Source organism: Lonchura striata, chromosome 4 (assembly GCF_050655825.1).
Source record: "Lonchura striata isolate lonStrDom1 chromosome 4, ASM5065582v1, whole genome shotgun sequence".
NCBI lineage: Eukaryota > Metazoa > Chordata > Aves > Passeriformes > Estrildidae > Lonchura > Lonchura striata.
The window spans coordinates 70,171,319-70,187,777 of NC_140706.1; the positions used below are offsets into that span (position 1 = coordinate 70,171,319).

At 61.3% G+C, this 16,459-nt stretch overlaps 2 protein-coding genes and 2 long non-coding RNA genes across 4 annotated transcripts; 2 read left to right on the forward strand and 2 right to left on the reverse strand.

Annotated features, from left to right (window-relative positions):
* Positions 1–1,869: 1,869 nt before the first annotated feature.
* On the reverse strand, positions 1,870–7,852 carry GC (GC vitamin D binding protein). The gene is made up of 12 exons (XM_021531572.3): positions 7,344–7,852; positions 6,194–6,263; positions 5,616–5,748; positions 4,828–5,039; positions 4,494–4,626; positions 4,299–4,393; positions 3,405–3,534; positions 3,104–3,306; positions 2,697–2,829; positions 2,488–2,585; positions 2,181–2,313; positions 1,870–2,090 (listed from the first exon to the last, which is right to left on the reverse strand). Exons 1-12 carry the CDS (start codon positions 7,450–7,452, stop codon positions 2,037–2,039), a joined length of 1,503 nt encoding a protein of 500 aa, XP_021387247.2. The 5' UTR covers positions 7,453–7,852; the 3' UTR covers positions 1,870–2,036.
* On the forward strand, positions 3,392–8,213 carry LOC146767710 (uncharacterized). Its single transcript, XR_014954944.1, has 6 exons — positions 3,392–3,530; positions 5,610–5,781; positions 6,150–6,289; positions 6,392–6,510; positions 6,975–7,039; positions 7,834–8,213. It is a non-coding gene; the product is annotated as an uncharacterized LOC146767710 (long non-coding RNA).
* Positions 8,214–12,829: 4,616 nt separating this feature from the next.
* DCTN6 (dynactin subunit 6) lies at positions 12,830–14,890 on the forward strand. Its single transcript, XM_021531606.4, has 7 exons — positions 12,830–12,874; positions 13,016–13,080; positions 13,154–13,259; positions 13,892–13,980; positions 14,174–14,221; positions 14,326–14,468; positions 14,554–14,890. Exons 1-7 carry the CDS (start codon positions 12,852–12,854, stop codon positions 14,650–14,652), a joined length of 573 nt encoding a protein of 190 aa, XP_021387281.1. The 5' UTR covers positions 12,830–12,851; the 3' UTR covers positions 14,653–14,890.
* A 96-nt stretch (positions 14,891–14,986) lies between these two features.
* LOC146767711 (uncharacterized) lies at positions 14,987–15,820 on the reverse strand. Its single transcript, XR_014954947.1, has 3 exons — positions 15,679–15,820; positions 15,327–15,437; positions 14,987–15,122 (listed from the first exon to the last, which is right to left on the reverse strand). It is a non-coding gene; the product is annotated as an uncharacterized LOC146767711 (long non-coding RNA).
* Between the last annotated feature and the right edge of the window lie 639 nt (positions 15,821–16,459).

Below are 16,459 nucleotides of genomic sequence, written 5' to 3' on the forward strand. Positions count from 1 at the left end.
ATAAAACGAAAAGGAGGTATGAGCCTTTTTCCTGTCTGTTTTTTGGGTGGGTGGAGTTGATGGCTGGGATGCTGCAGGCCCACAAGGGCTGGGAAAAGCAGGCACTGGGAAATCAGCGGCCCTGCAGGTCTCAGAGGTGGATAAACCACTTTCAGTCTTTTTATGATGCTTCATGGAGCAGTGGCCAGGAGAATGTTGGAGCTGCTCTATTCAGCGCTGGGTTTTCAGTGCTTTAAGTGATTCTCACTGGGATTTTCCCATGGCAGCCCTACATGCCCTGGTTGTAAGGAGGTGATGCTGCCCTGGATGCCACCCCAGAGCTCCTGCACTGCCAGGGAATTGCTGCTTTAGCCTGATGAATTCCTGGGGAGTGGACAGACCAGACAGGAGGTGGTGTACTGAGCACCAAGACTGGGGATTTTATAAAAACCCCAAAAATAAACCCACACAACTAAGTCAGGAACTTTGCTGCTTCCTTTACATTTTTGGGAATGGGTTAGAGAGGTGGTGGGATGAAAAGGCAGGAGGTGGATCCCCCTTGTGTGTGTCTGAGGGCAGGAGGAATGAGAGCTGGAAAATAAAATTACTACCAAAAAAAAAAAAAACCCAAACAAAAAAAAAACAACCCAAACAAAAATCCCAAATAAAAATCCCAGGTACAACAGAGAGCAGAAAAGCCAACTGGTTTATGCCCAGGCTGGCAAGGACTGGATGATATCCCTGGGGAGGTGATGCTGGCAGGCATCAGGCAGAAGCAGCCTGAACTTTCCAAGGAAATCTGCTGCTTTTAGCAGGAGGATTATGATTTGTGTTGTTTTGAACAGCAGCTGAGTATTTTTGGGTGGCTTTTCCCCCCATAAGCAGTGATGGTGTCACCTGGCAGAGATGTCCTCAGCTGGCTTAATGGCACCTCTCCAGTTTTCCTTGGAATCCCAAAAGGTCACTGTAATTGATAACCCATACTTTGTGCATCTGGGATGTGAAGGATGCAAACCTGAGCACAGGAATGAGCTGTGGGTCACTCACCCCAACAGAACAAGGTGAACTTATAAATTAGAAATAATTAGAAAAATTTGGAAAATAAATGCCAAAGGCAGGCTGTGACATGAAGGGGGTGGGTGGATCCCAGTGCCTTGGCATCAGCAGGTCCAGCCCCAGGTCGGTGGGATCTTTGGGGAAAGAAATAGAAACCAAAACCAAACAAAAACCAATTTGTCCTTTCTCTCCAGTTCTGTACCCCACAACAAGAGGGGCTGTGGCAGGAGATGGACAGGCATTGTGCCAGCCCAATCCACCTTATTTCTCACACTACAGGGAAACTCAGCAGTGATCCAGGAGCTGCCAGTGCTCCCCAGAAAAGGGACAAGCTGGCTTGAACAGGGAGTTCTTGTCTTTGGCTCTGTTTTATCGTTCTGGTTCATCTCTGCACACCCAGGTGTCCTCGTGTGCTTCCCTTGCTGCGTTTGTTGTACACAAAGCTGCCACATCTGGGCTCGGGGGATTTTCCTGTGGTTTTCTGGGCTGGCTTTGTCATCCTCCTGCATCCCAGACAGGGGCTTCTTCACCTGCAGCACCCCCAAAGCCTCACCTGTGCTGGGGAGGGCTCACCTGGGCAGGGAGGCAGCCGGGGGTGCCCAGGGTGCTCTTCTCAGGTGCTGGGGGTGTTGCTTCTAGGTAGTAACCCAAATACCCACAGACTGATGTCTCTGGGGGCATTTTATGAGTCTTTTCCCTGGTTTTGCTTCGTTTTTTAGAACTTTATCTCCCAGGATCGGGGCTGGGACCTCTTCCTGCCCGCGGAGGTGAAGCTGCGCTCCTCTCCCACCCTCCCCACCGCCCCGAGGGTGCGCAAAGCCCTTCCAGCAGCACTGCAGGGCGCTCTGCTTGTCTTTATTTCGGCTGCAGGAATACAAGGCGTGGGCTCGGCGACCTCCTGCTGCCCAGCATCCCGACGCTCCCATCCCAATACTGCGCCATCGCGGAGCTCCTCCTCGTGGTCCCCCCTCCATCCGTGCGCGCCTGGAGAAGCCGGGCCGCTATCCCAGCAGGCAGGACTCCTCCTTGCACAGCTCTGCCAGCTCCCAGCTCACCTGGGAAAGGAGGGAAGAGCCGAGGGGCAGCCCCGGAGCGGGGTCTGGCCCCGCAGCGGCGCGGGAGGGAAGGAGAGGCCGCGGCGGTACCTGGGGAGCGCAGAGGAGCGGGGGAGCGTCCGGCAGGCAGCAGCTGGAGGCGAAGGAGGCTCGCTGCTCCAGGAGCTGCTCCAGCTGCGCCGGGCTGGCCTCGGGCCGGGCCCGGGTCAGGCTGTCCCGCAGCCTGCGGCGAGGGGAGCGCGGTCACAGCGGGAACCTCCGGAGCCCCGCGGCTGCTGGCCGGGAGGGATGCACGCGTGGGCGCATCCCGTTTGTGCGCCCTCGGCGTCGTGGGGGAATTCCGATCGCAGCCGCTGAGCCGGGTGGGTGTTTCGTGGGGGAAAAGGTAAAGGCTCACCTCTTCTTGAACTCGAGGAAAGGCAGCTTGTTGTACTGCCCGCAGAGCTGGTTGGCCCTTTCCAGGAAGGGGAGCAGCTCCTCTTCTATCCGCTTGCGCTGGGGGCAGAAGGTGGGAATTAGGAGGATGGGAAAAGCCTCTGCGGGGATTTGGGGAGCACCGGGATGAGGGGGAACAGGATGAGCCCCCAGAGCCCCCACACTACTCACCTTGCTGTCCAAACAGGCAGAGGGGTCCTTGGAGGAGCAGCATTCCCCCCGAAGTTTCTCGGAGGAGTCGTAGAGCTTGGCGAGGACGGCGTCAGGGAGGCTGGGGTGCCTCCGTGCCAGCTCAAACAGGAACCTGGAGCGGGAAATGAGTGCTCAGGCAAGTCTCACTTCGGGTGCTGCTCACTACGGGATGGGGCCCGTTTTTGGCATCTTTGTGCAGCCCCTGGGGCTGCCTGGTGGCACAAATTCCCCTGAGGGAATTGATGATGTTCCCCTGGTTATCCCCATAAGAACCCAAGCACGTAACAGGGTCAGGAACTGGTTGGACTCGATGATTTTAGGGATCTTTTCCAACTTAAGTGGTTCTGTTCCATGCCTGCACCCTGGCTGCCGTGGCTGCCACTCACCTGGTGGCATGGAGAGCCCCCTCCTTGGCACACAGCTCCTTGTTGGTGGGCTCTGGTGCCTCTGGCAGCTTGGGAGCCGGCGCTGGGAGCATGGCCAGGATGCAGAAATGGTTTTCCATCAGGTTTTTGCCCTTGCAGCAGTCGGCGAAGCGCCCGTCCCGAGCCGACAGCGTGGTGCAGACTTTGGCCGTGTGCTCCAAGAGCTGCAGAGAGCCAGCAGGGCATGTGCAGGTGCCCTCAGCTCCCTGAGCTCCTGCTGGGACTCGGGAGCAGCTTCGGGCTGGGCTCAGCCCCCCCCTACCTTCTTCTGCATGCAGTCCTCGGCCAGCGAGTCGCAGCACTGGGAAGACACCTCGGCAGCGTCTTCGGCCAGGGGGAGAAGGTCCTCGAAGGAAGCAGTGGGAACCTTCTGAGCCAGCGAGGCCAGGTAGCTGGGGAGCACAGGGTGTGTGGGGCTAGGGGGGCTGGGATCCCCTTCCCAGGAAACAGCTCCGAGCCCGGGGGAGGGAGGGAGGGGATGGGGAGGGCATGGGGAGGGCAGGGCTTGCTCTGCCCCTGTGCTGTGCCTGGAGTGGCTCCAGGGTTTTACACCAGAAGTAAAGCCTGTATTTCTGAATGCTGTCTGCTAACAGGATCTGCAGCTGGAGGGAGGAATCCTCCCCCAACCTGGCTCCTGTTCCAGGATGGAGAGGCCTGTAGGGAGCGCTGGGCTCCAGGATGGTTTGGGTGAACAGAGATGAGAGATCTCTGCAGGCTGCTCTTGGGGTATCAGGTTTATTAGGGATGGAGAAAGGTCCTGCCTGGAGCTGCCAGATGCAGCACGTGGCGAGGCTTGAGGGGATGGGGAGGGGAGAGACAAGAGGATGCTCTAGGAGAGGGGAAGTTCCAAGAGGAGGGGAAGTTCCAAAAGAGCATGTGGCCCCTCGGAGCCCCTTATCAGGGGGCTTCAAGGTGGGCTGGAACAAGGCTCGGGCCAATGGGGTTACAGCACTTGATGTTTTAGGGGAGGGATACAGGTGCGGGGTGAACCGTACATTTTGGGGGCTGAGATGGAACAGACCACTCGACCCCTGGACCCATTCGTAGGCAAGGGCATTGTCCAGCTAGCAGGGAGGACTGTTCTCATCCTGGCTGTATTATTTATGAATAATTATATTTATCCATCCTTCCCAACAGAGGCTCTTTCCCCCTGTACCTGAAGCTGACTTTGTCCTTCCCATATGCCGAGAAGCGGGAGCAAATCCTGTTTGATGTCAGGGTGAGGAGGGAGAGGGTTTTCCTCTCCAGTTTCTACAACAAAAAGAGAATGGGAATGGAAATTAGCACAGAGCTTGCCTGGCTCCCTGAGAAGTGAGGATGGGGCCGAGCCCAGAGCCCCAAAGGGTTTCACCTCCTTCAGGAAGCAGGCAGTGGGTGCAGGGGAGATGCAGCAGGTGGAGACCATGGAGAGGAAGGTCGTGGTGGAGCTCAGGAGCACAGGCAGGGGAGCCTGGCTGTAGCTGCTGGCGTACTCGTACAGAAACCTGCGGCAGAGATGGGATAAGGAGCCCCAGCGCCTCAGGATCAGGGGATCCAGAGCACAAGTGGGGTTTGGAGGCGTTCAGGTCATCCAGGGATGGGGAGCCCTCTCCAGCCACCACCCCAGGCTGCCAGCCCGTGGCACCGGCCGGTGCCGGCACCCAGCTGGGCTCGGCGGGCTGCTATCCCCCCCCGCCCCGGCTCACCGGTCGGCAAACTCCCGGGGGTCCCGCTGGAAGGCCTGGCAGAGCTCCCTGTCGGAGGGCTGCAGGTAGCGGGGCAGCGGCTGGGGCGGGTGCCGCAGGGCGGCCAGGCACAGCTTCCGCTCCAGCCCCTCGTGGGTGCAGCACTCGGCCGTGCCGGGATGCGCCGGGAAGGGCGAGTCCGCGCCGCAGGATTTGGCCGACAGCGCCGTGGACTGCAGGAGGGACAGGAGTGTTGGGAAGGATGGATAAATATAATTATTTGTAATAATACAGCCAGGATGAAAACAATCCTCCCTACTGGCTGGACAATACCCTTAGCTACAGATAGGTCCAAAAGTCATATGGACTGTTCCATCTCACCCCCCAAAATGTACAGGTCACCCCGCACCTGTATCCCCCCTCTGAAACATCAAATGTCTGTAACCCCATTGGCCCAAGTCTTGTTCCAGCCCACCTTGAAGCCCCCCGATAAGGGGCTCCGAGGGCCCAGATGCCCTCTTGGATCTTCCCCCCTCTTAGGACCTCCACCCTCTCCTAGAGCATCCTCTTGTCTCTCCCCTCTCCCATCCCCTCAAGCCCTGCCACGTGCTGCGTCTGGCAGCTCCAAGCAAGACCTTTCTCCATCCCTAATAAACCTGATATCCCAGGAGCAACCTTCAGAGATCTCTTGTCTCCATTCACCTGAACCATCCTGGAGCACAGCACTCCCTACACAGGAGGTTATGGCCACCCCATCCCATCCCGTTACCCGTTTTTGGGGTCTGATACCCGTTTTTGGTCAGTCTCACCCCAGCATCGTAGCAGGAGGGGTCAGCCCCATCGGTGCAGCACGTCTCGGCCAGGGAGACGATTTCTCGGACGAGGTGGCCGATCTCCTCGAAGGTGCCATTGGAATATTTCCGGCTGTTGGCAATGATGGTCCTGGGAGCAGGGAGCAAGCACAGGGAGAGCCAGGTGAGCCATTATCTTCAATCAAAAATCACATTACAGGACTGTTCTGCCCAAATGGGTTCAACAGTGTTGGCTGTGGTGCTGAGAGAAATAACAGCATATTCCTTGGAAAACAGCCAGGAAAGAACTGGAACAGCTTCCAGGCTGGGGGCTGCCCCTTACCGTGGCACTGACTGTGTGTCAGCTCTGTGAGAATTCTTAATTATTTAGCTACTTAATTGGTTTGGAGGAATTCAGCAATGAATCAAACTTTTCTCCTGCTAAAAGCAATCGGAGTCCAGGGGTTTGAATTGCATCTCCCCTTTTTGATGAATTGAATCCATCTGCCCTTTTCCAAGATTTTTATTTAGTGTTTTCTGCTCCTGGCTCAGGTGTCAGGCCTCCTGGGAGGGCACCAGCAGCAGGAGGTACCTACAGGGTTCGGAAGTTCTCCTTTCCCAGCATCTTGTACTCCTGGCAGACTTTCTCCCGGACATAAGCTTTCCCTGAAAGTGCAGGAGAAGGAGGAATTGTGAGTAGGGAACAAGGAATGCTCTGCCACCACAGAACATGCTGCTTTATTCACTTGGGGTTTGTTCATTTTCTTCACTCCATTACTTCTATTTCCAAGTAGGAGTTGGTGGTCCCTGGGGAGATGTTGGCTCAGCCAGTCTGGGAGAAGCATCCCTGGTATCCAGGCTGCTGGTCCAGCTTTGCAGCCAGGGAAAGGAGCAGGGAGAAAACCTTCTACAGGTAAATCATATGGCAGTTTTTGAGTATGGAATATGTGGGGCTGGATTTTCTGGCAGGGCCTGGAAACCATAAGGGCTGGGAACTCTGGGCCAGGTCCATGGAACAGCCAGCAGTGAAAACTTTCCCAGCAGTGCTGCCATCCCTGGAAAAACGGGATCGATTCACGGGACCAGACTTTGGCACCCGCAGGGTAAACAATGATACCGGTGTTTCCTGGGATTACAGCGTGGGGCAGGGTCACCTCCCAAAATCCAGGGGTTTGTGCCATGACCCTGAGGATCACATCACTCTGGGGGGAACAGAAGTGGAGGGTGAAGGCAGGGGGTTGCCAGAAAAGGGGAAGCCGTGGAAAAGGCAGGTCTCTTTCCTGGCAGGAATGTCGGCTCCCGGTCCCAACTTGTGGCATTTCTGTTCACTTTTATAAAGCCATGTGGGACAGGTAAGTTTTAGGTGTTTTTTGGCAGGTGGGGGATTCCCTGTGGAGCTGAGAAGGCAGCAAAGGATGGCAGAGCATTGTTTCCATCAAGGGGTGAGTTTTACAGAGGAATGGTGCTTGTCAGACGGGTCAGGAAATCCCATTTTCCTTTACAAAGAGAAGGAGCCAATCCCTGTGGCTCTGTCCTCTCCCCATCCCATCTCCTCCAGCATCGCCCCAAAGTGGCATCCTGGATCCCAAACCACCCTCCCACCCCTTCCCTTTCCTCTCTGGTCCTGCCCAGCGGTTTGGCTGCAGGCTGGGAGAGGGGAGGCCACCGAAAACCGCTGGAATGGAGGCCCCAGCCCCGTGCCCCTCATCCCAGGGGCTGGCAAAGCCCTGGGATCACCCCCCTTACCTCGGTGTAACGCCTGTGCAGCGGCCAAGAGAGGCAGCAGGGCCAGAGCTGCCCTCATGTTGGAGCTGGCTCTCCTCCTCCTGCTGGGAAGCAGCTCTGGGAATCCCATCCCGGAGTTTTTATGGAGGCAGTGTCAGCAGCTGGGAGAATGATTAATCCCAGAGGGCAAGCATCCTTGGCCTGCTATCTGGGGCCTGGGTGCCAGCTCCTCAGCAATCCAGCCGGTTTAAATCATTAACTTGGAAAAACAGGGATGGGTTTGAATTCAGTGCACCCCCAAAAGTGGAAAGTTCTGTGTGCTCGGGACAGTATCTGATCCCGAGGAAGGAGACACACTTTTTTTTGGGATGTCAGCACAACCCAACCTGCTGGTGCTGCTTGCAAATGCCGGCTGTCATCCTTGGAAGATCAGCTCCAGAGGGGTCTCCCTACAGTGCAGCTTTCTCTTTGTCCCTAGAAGAATGGCAATTCCACATCTATCATCTTCTAGGGTCCAAAGACAAGCTGAGGAAGAGGAGAAGATCCAGCTAAAGTGAATCCTCACTGGTCCTGCCTGGGTAATTGAGGAGAGGGAAGCAAATAGGGAGGGATGGAGATCCAACTACTGCAGAGAGAGCCCTGGCCCCCAAATCTGCCCAGCCTCTCCATGCACCCTGCACTCCCCTTGAGGCCAGATGTTCCCTCTCAGACCACATCCCCTGGGACAAAGACAGAGCTGGTTTTTATGGACTAATCCAGCTTTTTCTCCCAGACGTCTGTACTGACAGTGAGCTGCAGTTTGGGACCAAAGCCTGCCGATGCAGGAGATAACGATGTCCTGTTCTTGATGGTTTTATGTGTGCAGGGTGAAAATAAATAATTAGGAACTCATGGAATGGCCTCCTCTCCTGGATGAACCGTTCCAGTCAAGCTTTTATGTCACAACCAGTGGAGGTGGAGAAGACGGGGCCGGTGGGAGCCCCCGCGCCGGGTCCGCTCCTGGCCCCGGTTCCGCATCTGCACCGCGGAACCGCCGCCGCTGTCCCCGCCCGGCTCCCCGCCACCGGGACAGCGGCGGCAGCGGCAGACTCGGCCCCAAAGCTCGGCCCGGAGCGGCTCCTCCCGCCCGCGGCCGTCCCGGTCCCGATACCGATCCCGGTCCCGATACCGATCCCGGTCCCGATACCGATCCTGGTCCCGATACCAATCCCGGTCCCGGTGCCGCCTCCATCCTCCCGACGGGGGAGAGGCGGCAGCTCCCGGGACCCCCCGGCAGACCCAGCAGCGCTCGGTCCCCGCACCCCCGTCCCTGTCGCGGCCCCGCCGCAGCGCTCCGGGCTCCGAGCGGTGCCCGCCGGGAGCAGCCCCGGGGCCGGGGCTCGCACGGCGCCGAGCGGGGCTCCCGGGACAGCGGCGCGGCACCGAGCGGGGCCGAGCGGAGCTGGGGTGTGCCGGGGGTCCCGGGCCGTGCCGCCTCTCCCCCGTCGGGCCCGGGATCGGTCCCGGCCCGGGGTGGCCGCGGGGGCGCTGCCGGGGCCGGGATCGCGGCGCTTCCCGGGGCGGACCCGGAGCCGCCGCGGGGCCGGGACCCGCAGGGCGCCCCCTGGCGGACACGGAGCCGCCGCGGGGCCGGGACCCGCAGGGCGCCCCCTGGCGGACCCGCCGCGGGGCCGGGACCCGCAGGGCGCCCCCTGGCGGACACGGAGCCGCCGCGGGGCCGGGACCCGCAGGGCGCCCCCTGGCGGACACGGAGCGCGGCGTGCGCGCGGCGCCCCCGCGTGGCCGCGGGACAGCGCTGCGGGGGCGGGGCCAGGGAGGGGCGGGGCCGCACAGGTGTGAGGGGCGGGGCCGCGGCGCGCGTGCGCAGCTCGGGGCCGCACAGGTGTGACGGGCGGGGCCGGCACAGGTGCGCGCGGCTCCAGGGCGCCTGCGCGGGGCGGGGCCGAGGGCATTTAAACCCCGGAAGCCGCGGCAGGCGCCATTCGCGCCTCAGCTCTTGGAGGTGTCGGGTGCGGTCGGTGCGGGCTCCCAGGCGGGGCTCGGGTGAGGTCTTTCTCTCTCCTTGTGTCTACTTCTTCTGCTTTTCTCCCCTTCCACCTTTCTTCCTGTACCGCCCTCTCCCGTCTCCCCCCAGACGACCTGCTCCCTCTCTCCCCTCCCCTCCCTATCCCGCACCCCGACCATTCCCTGCCCCTCCCGCCTGCTCCCTCCTCACCCACTACCCAGCCTGACCCCCGCCTCTATTCCCGCTCTGTTCAGTCTTCCTGCTCCATCCTCACCCACTACCCAGCCTGACCCCCGCCTCTATTCCCGCTCTGTCCAGTCTTCCTGCTCCCTCCTCACCCACTACCCAGCCTGACCGCCGTCTCTTTTCCTGCTCTGTCCTTCCTGCCTGTCCCCTCTGCACCCCGGTATCCAACCTGGCTCTCCTGCTGTTCCCCTTCTATCTCCCTACCCTCCCCTGCTCCTCCTTTCTTCCCCTATCTCCCCTGAGCAAGTCCTTATGGCACCTCCGTGCCCTTTATCCCCTCTTTGACCCCTGTATGCTTCCTGTGTCCCCCTTATACTCCCTCTGTGTCCCCTGTCCCTTTCTGTGTCCCGCAGCCGCGGGGTTCGGGGTGCCGGATAATAAAGCCCCGAGGGCCGGAGCCGGCGCCCCTCGCGGGGATCCTCGCACAGGGGATCTGCGGGTTGCCCCACACACAGCACTGCCCTACACCGCCCATCACACTGGGGGTCCCGGGGAGGGGGTGGGCCCCTCCTCTGGAGGGGTTTTGGGGGGGGGTTGGGGGTGGGAGGGAGGAGGGGCCCCCTCCGGGGGAGGGGGTCCCGAGGAGGGGCCGGGCCGGGCCCCCTCCGGAGGAGGGGGTCCGGGCTGGGAGGGGCTAAGGGGGGACTGTCCCCCCCAGCCCCTCCCAGCCCGGACCCTCCCCTCCGGACGGGGTCTGGCCCGGCCCCTCCTCGGGACCCCCTCCTCCGGACAGGGGCCCTGGGGGGGGGGTGGGGGGAGTGGGTGGGGGGGGTGTGGGTGGGTGAGGGGGGGTGGGTGGGGGGGGGGTGGGGGTGGGTGGGGGGGGTGGGTGGGGGGGGGTGGGGGTGGGTGGGGGGGGGGTGGGTGGGGGGGGGGTGGGGGTGGGTGGGGTGGGGGGGTGGGGTGGGGGGGGGGTGGGGGGGGGGGTGGGTGGGGGGGGGGTGGGTGGGGGTGGGGGGTGGGGGTGGGTGGGGGGGGTGGGTGGGGTGGGGGGGTGGGTGGGGGGGGGGGTGGGTGGGGGGGGGGTGGGGGGGGGGGGTGGGTGGGGGGGGGGTGGGGGGGGGGGGTCAGGAGGGAGGGAGATGCCGTTGCGCACAAATGTGCAATCACGGTTCAGAGTGACGTGACCCCCTCTGCTACCCCCCCCCTCCCGCCCCCCCCCCCTCCCTCCCGCCCCCCCCCTCCCTCCCGCCCCCCCCCCTCCCTCCCACCCCCCCCCTCCCTCCCGCCCCCTCCCGCCCCCCTTCCCCCCGGGCCCCTGTCCGGAGGGGAGGGTCCGGGCTGGGAGGGGCTAAGGGGGGCTGACCCCCCCAGCCCCTCCCACCCCGGACCCCCTCCTCCGGAGGGGGCCCTTCCCCCCCCCCAGCCCCCCGCCCTCCCACCCCCCAACCCCCCCGGACCCCTCCCAATGAGGGCCCAGCCCACCCCAGCCCAGCCCAGGACCCTCCTGCGGGCCCGCCCTGACCCCAGTGTGATGCAGGGACAGCCGGACCCGGCACTGTGGGGCACTGTTGGCATCTGCAGGGGGGACCCAGAGCGGATCCCGACCCTTTGCAACCCAGCCAGGGGCGCCGGCTCCGGCCCTCGGGGCTTTATTGTGCGGCGCCCCGAACCCCGCGGCTGCGGGACAAGGGAGAGACGGGGGGATAAGGAAGAGAGACAGGAGAGAATAAGCGATAGAGAGAAGGATAAAGGAGACAGGGGGTAAGGGAGAGAGACGGGAGAGAAAGAGGCAAGACAATGGAGAGACAGCGGGAATAAGGGGAGCTAAGGGGGACAGGGAGGGGAAGAGGGGGCACAGGGGAGCAGGAGGGGAGGGTAGGGGCAGGCAGGGTCGGGATGGGCAGGGAGGATGGAGGGAGAACGAGAAGGAAGAACAGAGGCAGGAGTCAGGGTTGGTAGGGGAGCAGTGGGGTACAGCGGGAGGGAGATGTGGGGAGGAGAGCTGGGGGGGATTAGAGGAGGATCGGGCTGGAGAACAGCGAGAGGAGGGGGAGGACAGGACAGAGGGGAGAGCAGGGGAGGCGAGGGGAAGAGAGGAGAGGAGAGGAGAGGAGAGGAGAGGAGAGGAGAGGAGAGGAGAGGAGAGGAGAGGAGAGGAGAGGAGAGGAGAGGAGAGGAGAGGAGAGGAGAGGAGAGGAGAGGAGAGGGGCAGGGAGAGGAGAGGAGAGGGGCAGGGAGAGGAGAGGAGAGGGGCAGGGAGAGGAGAGGAGAGGAGAGGAGAGGAGAGGAGAGGAGAGGAGAGGAGAGGAGAGGAGAGGAGAGGAGAGGAGAGGAGAGGAGAGGAGAGGAGAGGAGAGGGGCAGGGAGAGGAGAGGAGAGGGGCAGGGAGAGGAGAGGAGAGGGGCAGGGAGAGGAGAGGAGAGGAGAGGAGAGGAGAGGAGAGGAGAGGAGAGGAGAGGAGAGGAGAGGAGAGGGGCAGGGAGGGGAGGGAATGGGGATCTAGGGAGGAGAGGGGTAAGGGGTAGGAGGAGGAGAAAAGAGGGACAGAGAGAACGTCACCCGAGCCCCGCCTGGGAGCCCGCACCGACCGCACCCGACACCTCCAAGAGCTGGGGCGCGAATGGCGCCTGCCGCGGCTTCCGGGGTTTAAATGCCCTCGGCCCCGCCCCGCGCAGGCGCCCTGGAGCCGCGCGCACCTGTGCCGGTCCCGTCCCTCACACCTGTGCGGCCCCGCTCCGCGCTCCGTGGCCCCGCCCCGAGCGGCGCTGCCTCGCTCCGCCCCCCGGGGCAGCGCCCCCTTCCCCAGTCTGGGGTCTGCCCTGACCCCAAAAATCAGGATTTGGGCCCTCTGATCAAACCATTCAAGTGCCTGGATGAGCCTCCATTCGCACTCCCCAGATGGGCTGGAGTCTGTTTCACTGCCCTGAGACTGCCCGGCTGGGGCTGGCTCCAAGTGGCAACAACGCGGGACTTGGAGCGCCCAGCAAAAAAACCAGAATTTTGTCTCCATTTCTGAGGGGGGGAATAAAAAAAAGCCTGATTTATTCTTTTCAGTATCCTAAAAAGGGCCAAAAGAGCCTGCTGCCCCCAAACACGGGCCTCGGTGTCTGTTTCTCAAGCACGAACACGCAGGACCCTCTCTGAAGCCCCAAACACGGGACTCGCTCTCCCTTTCCAGGCGCCTGGCTCAGCCGCGCCCCTTTCCCCGCCTGCCCCGGGATCCCGGCGTTCCCGGGTACCGGGGAGCGACGGGGCCGCGCGGTGGCGCCGCCGGGGCCGGGCCCGCCCGCGCCGCCCCGGAGCTCCGCCCCGCGCAGGCGCCGCCGGCCGCGGCCATGGCGGAGAAGGTGCAGAAGAGGTGAGTCCCGGTGCCCCCCTCGGTCCCTCCCGGTTCTCCCCCGATCCCTCCCACGAGCACCCCGGGAGGCGCCGTCCCCTCCCCGCACCTCGGCGCGGTCCCCGGGCGGGCCCGCCGTGACCGCGCCACCGCTCCCCGCAGCGTGAAGATCGCGCCGGGCGCCGTGGTGTGCGTGGAGAGCGAGATCCGCGGGGACGTGACCATCGGTAAGGGCCATGCCCCCCGCCCGGCCCGGCCCCGGCGGTGCGGGCGTGGGGTGACGCCGGGCTGTCCCCGCAGGGCCCCGCACCGTGATCCATCCCAAGGCCCGCATCATCGCCGAGGCGGGGCCCATCGTCATCGGAGAGGGGAACCTGATCGAGGAGCAGGCGCTCATCATCAACGGGTCCGTGGGACACCCGGTGGGGGTTTAAAAACCCTGGGGAGGTGGAGTTTATTAAAAAGGAAACCACCAAACTTCGTGCTTTTGTGTGGCACTATGGCTTGGGGAGAAGCCACAGAATCACAAATGTTCATTGTTTGAAGGGACCTTAAATATCATTTCATGCCACCCCCCTGCCATAGGCAGGGACACCTTCCACTATCCCAGGTTGCTCCAAACCCTGTCCAACCTGGCCTTGGACACCTCCAGGGTTGATGCAGCAAGTGTTACCTTGGGCAACCTATTCCAGTATCTCACCCCATCACAGTAAAAATTTTCTTATGTATATCTAACCTAATTTCCCCCTTTTTAAGTGTGTGCCCATTACTCCTTGTTCTGTCACTCCAGTTCCTGATAGAGTCCATCTCCAGCTTCCTTGCGGGCCCCCTTCAGATACTGGATGCTAAGTCCCCCTTCTGAATTCTTCTCAAGCTGACAGAGTAGAAGAATCCTAATCCTAAGCAGTCTCAAATTTCTGACAGTCCAGCTCAGCTGGATGGGATATTTGTGGCTTCAGTCTGTCACGAAGTTGAGCTGCCCCACAGAGCACTGTCATCATGATCTCAGATGTGGAAATCTGTTCTTCCCTCTTGCAGGTACCCAGAAAATATAACCCCAGAGAGCGAAGATGTGGAGCCCAAGCCCATGGTCATTGGCACCAACAATGTTTTTGAGGTCGGGTGCTGTATCCTCGCTGTGCAGTGACAAACCATCCAGCACACTGTGCTTCTGGATCCCTCCAGGGGGAGGCATCTCTGGGGATCTGTCAGGGTTCAGATAGCTCAGGGCTGGGTGGTGGTTTGAAAATGGCATCAGGGTTTTTCATCTGCTGAAAATAAGCAAAGCATTTTACAGTTTTACTTAACACAGACCTGTAGATTCCCAAGCGATGAAGGTAGGAGACAACAACGTCATTGAATCCAAAGGTAATTCTCAGCTTGGGGCCTTTGGCCCTGCTGAGATTCTTCTCCTATAAATGCTGTGGGAACAGCTCTCACAGGGACTCCTCTCTCTCCCTTCTCCCTGGCAGCGTTTGTTGGCAGGAACGTGATCCTGACGAGCGGCTGCATCATCGGGGCCTGCTGCAACGTGAACACCTACGAGGTGATCCCGGAGAACACCGTCATCTACGGGGCCGACTGCCTGCGGCGCGTGCAGACCGAGCGGCCACAGGTGCGTGGGGACACGCTGCCACCTCCTGTCCCCTCGGCCTGCTACCCTCTGGCTGTTCCCTCACCTCCCCTGCCTCCCTTTCCAGCCCCAGACGCTGCAGCTGGATTTCCTGATGAAGATCCTGCCCAACTACCACCACCTGAAGAAGACCATGAAGGCCGCGTCCACCCCTGTCAAGAGCTGAGCACTCACCTCATGCTGCCCGTGCCCAGCTGGGTGTTTGGTCCTGGGAAGCACTACACACTCCGGGAAGAGTCCGGTCGCCACATCCCTCATTCCATCAAACCATTTCTTCCTTGTTTGTGTCATTTCTTTTTCTTCCACTGGGATTCTCAGACCTGCTTCGAGTCTGTCGTCGCTCACGCGTTAGCTCTATTGTTTGTGCTTTTTTTCGGGAATAAAATGCCTCCAGTTCTGCTGTCCGAGGGAACCGCAGCCCTTTGAGTGTGCGGGGTGCGGTGCCCGGGTCGCACGGGCGCTGTCGGGGCGGGTGTCACCGCCGGGGACAGCCCGGTGCCACCTCCCCGCGCCGCCCCGTCGCGCCGGCAGGGGGCGGTGTGACCCCGCGCTCCCCGGGGGTCCCGGCCCCGCGTCCCGGATCCACGCGGGCCCCGGGGTGGGAAACACAGGTGGACATCCATGCAGCAGAAATTCCTGTAGGGAAGAGGGGATAGGATCAGCAGCTAACACAGAGAAACCCAGACTTCTGTGGGACATGAGGCTTTGGGTTCAGGTCGGGGGGTTCAAGGCAGGGAAGCGGGGCAATATCTGCTGGAGCAAATTGGATTTTCTCCCCAAGTCCAGCTTCATGGCTACAAAAAATCCAAACCTCCCCTTTTTCTGATTTGTGATTCCAACCTGGGTTCCAGCGCTGCTGGGCAGCTGCAGCTCTTCCCCAGAGCTGAGTCCAAATAAGGGTTGTGAGTATTGTCCCGTGCACTGTCCAAGCAGAGATTTTTGTCTAGATGCCTGTGGATGGGGAAAACAAAGAGATAAAACACATCTCTAAATTTCCCCCCTGCTGAAAATCTACCCCAAAAGCCAGAGGTTCCAGCAGATTTGGGTGACTAGATCAGTCCCTGTGCTCTAGATTCCCTCTAGGCTCAGCTGCCTTGTAGCCAGACACTTCCCGCTTCCCCAAATCCAGCTGGCACAGCTCATTTTCACCTCCTTCTGTCCTTTGAATCGCTGCCGCGGGGATGATGCAAACCTGTGGGTGGCCAGGCTGTGTCCCCTGGGCAGCCGGCAGGACAGACGGGCACCTGCCCCCAGGTCTGTTTCGGCTGGTGAGGCGCAGAAAGGCAGGCGGTGACCTTAAGGGCCCGTTGGGAAGGAGCCCTGTGCCCCGGGCAGGATGTCCTCGGCGTCACCTCCGGCCGAGCGCTGTGCCCGGGCAGCACCTGGGCTGACACAGCTGCTGCTCTCCACCCCGAGGGTCACAGCCGCCTCCCCGGGGCTCTGCAGGGCTGGAACGACCCAACACCGAGCTCTAGAACGAAGCGTACACGATGCCAGGTCCAGCGCAGGCTCAGCAAAAGCCTAGCCTAAGCATGAAGCCTAAGTGCAGTCCCCGGGCTGGGCAGGGAGGGGTTGAGCCCCCAGGTGGGGCCGGTTGGGGTGATGAGCTCCCGCTGGTCCTTCCACTGCCCCCAGCCCTGCACCGGGTCCCCTCCTCTGCCCCACAGCCGTAACACGTTCATGTCCCTGGGTCTGTGCACCATGTCCCCAACGTGCTGTCCTGTATCCTTAACCTTGCGTCCTGTGTCCCCAGCCTTGTCCCGTGTCCCCAGGACTGTGTCCCGTCTGCCCAGCCCTGTCCTACACCCCCAGCCCGTGTCCCATGTCCCTGAGACTGTGTCCATCTCCCCATTCTTGTGCCCCATGTCCCCAGCCTTGTATCCGGTATCCCCTACGTCCTAGACTGTCTTCTATGTCTCCAGGACTGCCCTGAATTCCCAACTCCGTGTCCTGTGGCCCCACATGGCACTGTG